The following is a 10217-nucleotide window of genomic DNA, read 5'->3' as shown; positions in this document are numbered from 1 at the left end:
TTAAAATTAATTATTATAAGTAATAAATTAAATAGTTAAATAAATTAAAAGTTACAAATAAAAAATTTCAGTTAAAATTAATAGATAGAATACTAGAGTCTTCTGTTTAAGATAGAATAGTCAAAGTTGTTGGTGGATCAGTTTCATTGACCACATCCTTGATATATAAAATTAAAAGACACAATGTTAATATTTAAAACATGAATATTAGTTGTCAAAAATGTTTGCTGTTTAATAAATAGATAAATTTATGCACCAAAATAAAAATAGAAAAGGTAGAGTAGAGGGGAAGGGTAAATGGGCATCATCCCCCACACAAAAAAGAGAAGGTGGTGGCAAAAAAGTTCTTTTTGTACACACTTGCAATGATGGTGAATTTTGGTGATGATGAATTGATGCCTGCTGCCTGCAATCTCCTACACCTTCACCTCCCTTTCCTTTTCTTTTCCATCTCTCTTTACTCAACTCACTTCTCTTCTTCTTCCTTTCCTTTCTACCCATGCCTACTCTTCTTCTTCTTCTTCTTCTTCTTCTTCACTGTGTTGTTTTCATGCAATTATAGTGCCATTCCATGAAACATATTCCTTTCAATTATTATTCTCTAAAGTAACTAAATTGACACTTTACTAGTCGTTCCTCAATGGATGACAACAATTGCGGCTGTTGGGCTGTCTTGAAGCGCGGCGTTTGCAAGTCCTCTGCTTCTCGTGACTCTGCTAACACCATTCCTCGTACTAGTCTCGTTTATGACACTGGTATTTTCTTACTTTCCGCTTTCTCTTCAGCTTTTGGCCTTTTGTTTTTCTTTTTCTCTTGTGTGCTTGCTATCTCTTCTTTCTTTTCTTTTGTTTTATGTTTTCTATTTCTTCTTTTCTTCCTTCTACTGTTTCTTTTTTGTTGATGAGTTCTAATAAAAAGTAAAACCCCAATATTGCTTTTCCCATTTTTGTTCTGTTCTTTTTTTACTTAATATTTTCAAAATTTTGAGTCAATAAGCACTATCAGTCTGGGAAACATTTGGAGCTACGAGTTTCAATATGGGATTTCTTTTTCTTTTTTTTTTTTGACGATTTATGTGGCCAATGAATGTGGAACTGTTATTTATTTTTTAAATCCGTTGTCAGCTTATATATATCATTTTCACTGGTTCACTAAAAAATCACGGCGCTGTCTCTTTTTGTTGTTGAAGAGGACAAAGGGGGATCCATTTCTTTCATTTGATATCTGACAACTTTCCCTTTTCCAACCTAGATGGATACAAATTCATTGATAGTTCAGATCTTTATTGAAAGATTCTAAGTGTGAAGTCTAATCCTGAAATTAAAATGGAATTTGTTTTTTTGTTTGTTGGTATGGAATTATGATCAAAGGAAGATGACTTTTTCTCTTCAATCCCCTGTATGTAGCTACTGAGACAAGATATCTAAATGCAAGTAACAGAGAGTTGTATCCTCCAAATGAAGCTCATCTTTCATCTGACAACCCTGATCCACCACCATCAGATAACAAATCTCCATGCCAGCTTCTCCAATTTACTTTTCAGGAGCTAAAATCTGCTACAGGTAACTTTAGACCTGACAGCATACTTGGGGAAGGTGGTTTTGGCTATGTCTTCAAGGGGTGGATAGAGGAAAATGGTACAGCTCCGGCGAAACCCGGTTCGGGGATCACCGTCGCGGTCAAGAGTTTGAAACCAGATGGTCTTCAAGGCCATAGAGAATGGGTGGTTAGTAGAAAAAATATGTGCTTTGGGTTAGTAGATTCAATGTCAAAGAGACTATTGGTAAAATTCTGAAACTTGAGAGTTTAACATTCAATGATTCTTTCTTAATGCAGGCTGAGGTTGATTTCCTTGGACAACTTCATCATCCTAATCTTGTTAAACTTATTGGTTACTGCATCGAAGATGATCAACGGCTTCTTGTATATGAATTTATGACCCGAGGAAGCCTTGAAAACCATCTTTTTAGAAGTGAGTCTCACTGTTTCCTTCTGCCCTTCTAACTTAGCTTCACATATATTCTTTTCTCCAATGTTCTCTTCTTCTTTTGCCTTGAAATATATTTTTTACAGGATAAATTAATTGTGCATAGGAAGTTCTTGGCATTTTAAAGTTAGTTTCTTATTTCATGTTTGTAACCGTCAAGAAGCGTTTTGTAGTCTTGAAATAGACCTCGTTGATGAGAAAACAAAAAATGTAATGTGGTAAAACTCACAACTGGTGAAACTTAGTATACATTTTTTGATGGACTTCATGAAATACACAATATGAAATAGGAGAGAGAGTGATTGAGATGATATGTGTTGTATGACTGATACTTTTTGTTGGAATGTTACACCAAGAATTTTTGGGATTCACCTGAGTATCTGATGCATATTATATATAACTTTGATGAACAGTTCCGGAATCTCTAGTCTTGCATATTTATAGGAGTTCACATGAAATAAATACTGATGTAGCTTTGTTGCCTGATTTTGTAAAGGGACAATACCTCTTCCATGGTCCAATAGAATTAAGATTGCACTTGGGGCAGCAAAAGGTTTGGCCTTTCTCCATGGTGGTCCAGAACCAGTCATTTATAGAGATTTTAAAACATCCAACATTTTACTCGATTCGGTATGTAAGTTGATGGATTAATATAGGTTACTGTATCAACCTGTCCAATATATATCATTTGTTCCATGGAATCACTAATATGGAAATTCTTTTCCAGGAGTATAATTCAAAGTTATCGGATTTTGGTTTAGCAAAAGCTGGTCCTCAAGGAGATAAAACACATGTTTCTACTAGGGTTGTTGGAACCTATGGCTATGCTGCACCAGAGTATGTTATGACAGGTATCATAATTCATGCAAGATGATCGGAACTAATTGAAAGCATAAAGCTTTAGTGTTGTATATGCATCCTAGAATGAGATTCGATTCAACATTATTTAGAAATACCTTTGATACTAAATATCAATGGCGCAATTGGCAATCAAACCCTGATGGTCATACATAAACTAAGTTGCTGCTAAGATCACTGCTAACATTCTATGACAAAGTTATTATCAAATTGCTCAAGGACTTGGTTTAGAACCAGAAATGTATTTCTATTGCTTCTACTCCCTGTTTGTTCGTGAACCTTTCTGCACCATGCAACAATTTGAATAGCAAATAATATGTGCACTGTTGGATCTTTTTCCGCAGGACACTTGACATCTAAGAGCGATGTCTACAGCTTTGGTGTTGTGTTACTTGAGATTTTGACAGGCCGAAGATCAATGGACAAGAAACGGCCTAGTGGGGAGCAGAATCTGGTTACTTGGGCTCGACCATATTTAGCTGACAAGAGAAAACTTTACCAACTGGTGGATCCCCGCTTGGAGCTGAATTATTCTCTAAAAGGAGTGCAGAAAGTTTCTCAATTAGCTCACAACTGCCTCCACCGGGACCCAAAATCCCGTCCTACAATGGATGAAGTAGTGAAAGTTCTCACTCCGTTGCAAGACCTTAATGATCTCGCCATCTTATCCTACCACTCTCGTCTATCTCAACAAGGGAGGCGAAAGAAGAAACCAGAGGGATCTCAGCAACTCTCCAACACTCAATCTAAAAGCATCAGAGGTTCTCCTTTGAATACTGGCAAACAGAGGTGTAGATGATCTGTAACCGACTCCTGCCATCATTGGCTCAGCTATCAAATGAAAACAGATGTTGGGATGCCATGGTCGCATTTTCGATTGTGTGAAGACATATATGTCAGGCTTGGTTGTGCAATTTCAGGGAGTTTGAAAAATTTGGTAGAGGTAAAACCAATTTATTACACTAGAGAGCTAACCATCCCCACTGTTGTAATTGAGGAGTATCTCTTGTAATTAGATCAAACCTCCCATTTCAATGACTGGTATTTGCAGCTACCCGAATGTCTAATTTCTTATTGAGTTTTGGAACTTGCAGTATGTTTCTCCATTGACACTTGTATGATTTTGCTTCAAATCCACATACTCTTCAGTATATGTAAATGAGAATGCTAAAAGATGGGAAAGTTTTGTTTTAGTGAACAAACAAGATGGTTATTTATGGTCTCCGTAAATGAATGCTCAAACCTATGTTATCCAGGGTCATATTTTCATACTCATGTCTTAACATGCACAATGACGGGTCCGGAATGTTTACGAACATTCCGAGAGCCAGTAGCTGCAACTGCAGATGCTCCTGTACAGGCTCAGCCTGATCCCCTCAATACAATACCATTTAAACATTGTGTCAAAGATAAAGCACTGCCTTTATTTGCACCAAAATCAGCGGATGAGTTTCTAGAACTATAAAGGGAAAAAGAAAAGCATAGAACTGTATGTTTGCATCAGCTACACTCTTCAAACTAGAATCTAATCCCTGCTTTAACTTATATTCTGAAAATCACTTCCAAAAAGAGTAGAGCGCAACAAATGCATGCATGTTGACATCAGCTGTATTTTTGTATCATATTCAATCTGGGAATCTTTCTAACCTTTAGTTTATTCTGCAAATCATTTCCACAAAGGCTAGAGTTAAAAGATTTCCCATATTCTTTACAAACAAAAGTGGTTTAGCTACATATGCATTTCATCATCTTTTTTCCTTCTTTTTTTTTGTTATTAAACAAAAAGAAATCATTTATTTGCCCTTAATCTTAAAACAATTCGCAGAAACAGTGAAATCTTCTAAAAATAAGGATTTTTTTGTGCTAAGTGCTACCCATCAATACTGACAGCCAACCTACTTGTTTGACTTGTCCAAGAGCAGTCGTATAAAAATTGAGCTGGTGTGAAGGGTATTATTATTATATAATTTTTAAATAAAATAATTTAAAAATATTAAATAAGAATCAAACACAAAATTAACAAATTCATATTAAAAACCTTTACCACTCCACTAATAATCATTTATTAATATATTTTTATAAATATATATTTTTAATATAAAATATTTTTATTTACCCACATTGTAAATGTGATAAAATCTAGTTTTATTAATGTAACAAAATTTTTATTATTTCTCATTTCCATTCTTTGTATCTCTAGCAATGTCTAAGTTTCATGATAATTATTGAAGTAATATATAATTTATGATTATAATTACTAATATATGATGAGATCTTTGCTTTGCTGGTGTATTGATGTAAAATGTAGCAGTTGGCTTTTATAATAAAATCATTTACTTTAAAAAAAAAATCAATGAGAGAATGTATAGCTAGCTAAATAACCCTCCCTAAGTATTATTAGAAGTGTTCATAGGTCACGTCAGGTTTAATCATGATATTAATATATTTTGTATTTTTTCAAGTCTGGTTTGACCTAAAATTTTGTCCAAACCCGTCTAAATTTGTAAAAAAAAAAAACTCAAACTCATTTTAGACTCGTCCATATTATTTTTTAAAACTTTTTTAAAAAATATTCATATTATATTATTTTAATATTTAATAAATTTATACATTTTTTATTTATTGAAAATTTTTAGTCATTTTAATATTATATTTTTAGATAAGTTTATTTTTTTAATGTGTTCTAAATTACATAATATATAAAAATAACATAATATAAAATATTATAAACTTAAAACGGATCAAACTAGGCCGAGCTTGGGCCTTAGATGTTTAAGTCCGAGCTCGACCCATACTTTAAATGGGTCTAATATTTTTGTCTAAACCCATATGTATCTACCTAATATGAAAATATTTGGATTTATTGTTTTTTAAAATGTATATAATTTAATCAAAATCAACATTAAAAATTATGTATTAGATTGTATCAAATCAAAGTTTATATATTATTTTTAAATTTATTAATATTTACAATTGCATGAGATATGTGGTAGAAGTGGATTTTGTTTTTGTAACCTTGTTTGCTACCATGCTAGATCGAAAATGTCTTCAGCTTTTGTTTGCTGGTTTTTGTCATTTGTGGAAACCGATACCCTGTTTTGCTTAGAAACGGTATCCCTCTTGTACTTTGCCTTGTTTGCTTAAAGAGCATCATTTTATTGACTCCTGCTCTACTGCCTATACAGCCCCACAACCTTCATAAAACATCCATGAATTGCAGCAATAAACACCCATTTTGTTTAGAACTGGATATGTACATGTGAATGGCCAGCTCTCATCAACATAATATATACATAGATGCATAACTCCACAAAAACACAAGTGACCAAGTCTCATAGTACATACATAGATAACCAAGCCCTGAAATAAACCATGTCGTTGTATATACATACTGGACTAATATCACGTTAGACGACAACCCCACAAATTACATGAGTATTCTTAGAACTGCTCTTTTTTATCATCATACAGCTAAACATCACAACGTAGGGAACGTGATTGCATTGATCAGCTAGAACTGCATTACATATGTGCCTCATGCCGTAGGATGAAGAAGAGATTAAGATGGAAATTAATGTAGGGCTTTAATGATATATTGAAACAATAACGCACTACCCCCATGCAAGCAATACATATATGTAAGTTCCCAACTTAACCCTAATCTTCATCTACTTAAGTCATCTAAAAACATATACTCATACCATATGGTTGGTATAACATGAAGCTGATATTGAGAGTATATATAGAGAATAATGAAGGTGGGTCTAGAAAGCAAATTTGGAGACTTGCGGAAAGTGATATTGGCGCGGCTCAATCTGATATCGTATTTTACGATTGTAAATTCGTTTTCGGATTGAACCTCACCAACATCGCTTTTATTTTTGCTTCCTAAACACTCAACAAAGTGGACTGAATCACAAGTGAAACAACAAAGTTGACACTAATTTTAGATTAGATCTTTAAACAACCCTACTTAAATGCACAGTTTATTTTCTCATAAGCAAGAAAGGGGGGAAAAAAAGGCAGAGAAAAACTATCTCAACAAAGCGCCTAAATGATCATCCCAAATCCAATTCCCCCGAATGGAAGAAGAAACACTCCACCATGGGTGTTTAAGAGTTTGTATTAGTTTTGGCGCTTTTATACTCACCTACCAAACAAAAATAGAAGCAGTACTTGAATAAAGAAGTGCTAGATATGACTCCATGATGATAAATTAATTGAACTTTTATCTGCGTAGGGCAAAAAGATGGCTGGAGTAGAAGGTGGAAATGGTGGTTGGGAATGATAATGACAAATTGGGATCTCAAATTCATGATTTGTATTCCTTCAATTGAGTCAAAATCAAGGCAATTGATGCAATTACTATGTCTAGTCAGTGAAGTTAATTATGATGAAAGACCATCTAAAAGCAAGACAGTGAGTCACAGTAAGATATGATGTTTTTGGGTGCACAAAGACAGAACTTGTCGCTATTTAGGAACATGAGAAGACAAAAAATCATTCATCAGAACAGAAAAAAACGAAATACAAACTAAAGGGGCATTTATTTTTCTGTTTACTATTGAAAAAACCTTAAAAAGTTTTCAGCAAACTATATATTTAAAGCATTAATAATCACCATACTATTGGTTCACTACCAATCAAATCAAGAAAAATAATAACTACATATATTTCAAAGGGTTGAACTCAATTAGGGTTTTAAAGCAGAGATTGATTAAATAAAAAAGAAAGTGGAAACATATATAAGATTGTGATCAATATGTTATCAGAAGAATCGAGTGAATCATTGGTGGAGTGGCTAGGGAGGGGAAGGTGGAGATTAGAGAATGAGTGTAAGAAGGAATGAGGAGAGGGAACGTTGATATAACAGGGAGAGGAGGTATTGCCTAGGGATGGGGAGGCGAAGAAGGTGAGGGGAATGATGTCAAAGTGGAGCAAAACTTGCTTTTTAGGGTTTGCCCATGCTTGGTTTGTACTCAAATACATTTCAAACTCCTTCTATTGCGCATGCACCTCCAAAATATTCTCCTTAAAAAAACCAAAAAAGACTCTACTTTCTTTTCTTTTTTTTCTAGAATTATGGTGTATTATTTTAGGCTCCCACCTTTCTGCACCATTGTTCATGCCTACCTTTGATTAACCTAGTGAAAGATATACATTACTGAAAGGGAGAATAAGAGGGTTTATATGAATTAATTTATATTTTAAGATTTAAGCTTATGATTGAGTTTAATATTACAAATCAATGAGGCATTAATTTAATTAAAAAATTATTAAAATATTCTTCTATATTAATGTAGCAAGTTAAGTTTGTCTTAAGCCGCTAGTGATCTACTTTGTTTTTAAGTGAGCTAACTAATTATGGATCAAATATAAATTTACACAAAGTAGTAGAGAGCTACCTCTATTACAGAAGCTTTCTCTAGCATTGCTCTCTTAGGCTCTCCTAACGAGTTCAATTGACTTTGACTATAGCTTTCAAACATGCCATTTGATAATTAGTGGTGCTACATGTATATTCCGTGGTTGAATAGAAACTAAAGATGTTTAAATTTTGATGAAGAAAAAATGTGACTAAAAATATTGAGAGATAGGAGGAGTGAATCTTGGGAACATGAGTGCAAAATGTCAGCAAAGGGGATTGTCTAGGAAGAAGTTTCCATTATCTTTTTTACTTCCCGAACATATGTATGAAATGAGCAGTAAGCAGGAATAAGCAAGATTTGGCATTTGTGTTTTGCCAGCAACCCAAAGCGGAGACACCGGCGCTAAAGGAGCCCTGCCATGGCTCTGCATTAGGGAACACGCTCCTTGGTTTTTGCTTTCCTTACCTTTGTTTTTTCTAATTAAAATTATTTTCTCTTTCTTTCAAAGAAGAGGAAGGGATTCAACAATTCTGGTCACTCTTCATGTGGGAAAATGTAAAAGGGAAAAAACGTTTTTAATTATTAAAAAAAAAAAAGCTATTCTTGTCACTCACTCATGATTTTGAGCTATAAGTTGGCATGCCACTATGAAAAACATATTCCTCCATGCACGCATCATTCCATCACCAGAACTAGGAATTTTCTTTTTCTGTTTTCCTTTGTTCTTATTAGGTTCACGATCATGGAGGAGACGAAGTTAAAAATTTTGTTTAAGGGGTTGAGATAAAATATAAAATTTGAGGAGGTGAAAGCTAAAAATATTGTATTAAACTAAATTATTAATTTTAAAAAAAAGATTAAAATTATAAAATTTTCATTTAATTAAAGGTTAAAAGGACTAAGATGCATCATTCTTGTAAAAACTTCTCTTTTATTTCCAATAATCAAAGGAGCACACTCATACCATGAATGGTATATGTCAAATTTCTTCCTACAAATAAACAACATAGAACTTCTCCATCTTCTTTTCTTACTAATTCATTCTTGATTATGTGTTTTTATTTTTTTAATTCATTCTTCAATCTCTATAAGGGACGATGGAAAATTACTACTTTTTTGGAAAGAGAAAGGACAAAGATGAAGGAAATGATAATTCATGGGAAGAACCGTAAACCCTATCCATTAACACAGAGAATTTTGCTTTTCACAAGCCATAGGGAAATGATAATGGATTGGGAAGGTGGGCAAAATCAAATTTCCATGAGGAAATGATAATTTGCTGGGAAGGGTGGGAGGCACAATTAATTTTCTTTTTCATTAATCGAGGTCATTTTTGGATGAGAGAATATTTTTAAATTTAAATTTTAAACCCTAAAAGAGCAAACTAGATAACTACTAACATTAAATTTAGTTTTGTACCCATCTTTTACATTATTTTTGGACAGTTATCTATTTCCTATATATATATACCAACACATGCTTTATATTAGAAGTGATCATGTGCCACTTCAGGTTAAGCCGAGCCGGGTCTCAACATAATTTTAGTCTCATTTTTTAGGTCCGAGTTCATCCCAAACCGAAAAATGGATTTAAAATTTTGCCTAAGTCTAATTCGGATAAAAATGCTAAAATCCGAACTCGACTCAGCCCGTCTATTTTAATTTTTTATATTATTATTTTTATATAAAAACAAGTTTAAAAAAATAATACATCAAATATGCTAACAACATTAAAATAAATGTTTCCCAATAAATTTAAAATAAGTTGAAAAACGTATTCAATATATGGATAGAAGTTGCACAAAATGGTAGAATTTATACTTTCAAAGTGATGATATATAGGTGAAAATAGTTCAAGAGTCCGAACAGTTCAATTTAAAAAAGCTACCATGGAGATTCATTGTACTTGAAAGAAGTTCGAGTTTTGTGTCTATCTTTGCTCTCATACTTTACGGATTCTTAGTGTTAAAAATGTTAAGAAATTTTTTTAGCATTATATATATC

General features: G+C 33.2%; 1 protein-coding gene across 1 annotated transcript; it reads left to right on the top strand.

The window, feature by feature from the left end:
• Positions 1 to 273: 273 nt before the first annotated feature.
• On the top strand, positions 274 to 4038 carry LOC107953682 (receptor-like serine/threonine-protein kinase At3g01300). The gene is made up of 6 exons (XM_016889066.2): positions 274 to 755; positions 1407 to 1726; positions 1837 to 1972; positions 2484 to 2617; positions 2715 to 2838; positions 3190 to 4038. Exons 1-6 carry the CDS (start codon positions 641 to 643, stop codon positions 3642 to 3644), a joined length of 1284 nt encoding a protein of 427 aa, XP_016744555.2. The 5' UTR covers positions 274 to 640; the 3' UTR covers positions 3645 to 4038.
• The last annotated feature ends 6179 nt before the right edge of the window (positions 4039 to 10217 follow it).

This window comes from Gossypium hirsutum, chromosome D07 (genome assembly GCF_007990345.1).
Source record: "Gossypium hirsutum isolate 1008001.06 chromosome D07, Gossypium_hirsutum_v2.1, whole genome shotgun sequence".
Taxonomy (NCBI): domain Eukaryota; kingdom Viridiplantae; phylum Streptophyta; class Magnoliopsida; order Malvales; family Malvaceae; genus Gossypium; species Gossypium hirsutum.
This window is presented reverse-complemented; position numbering and strand designations above follow the sequence as displayed.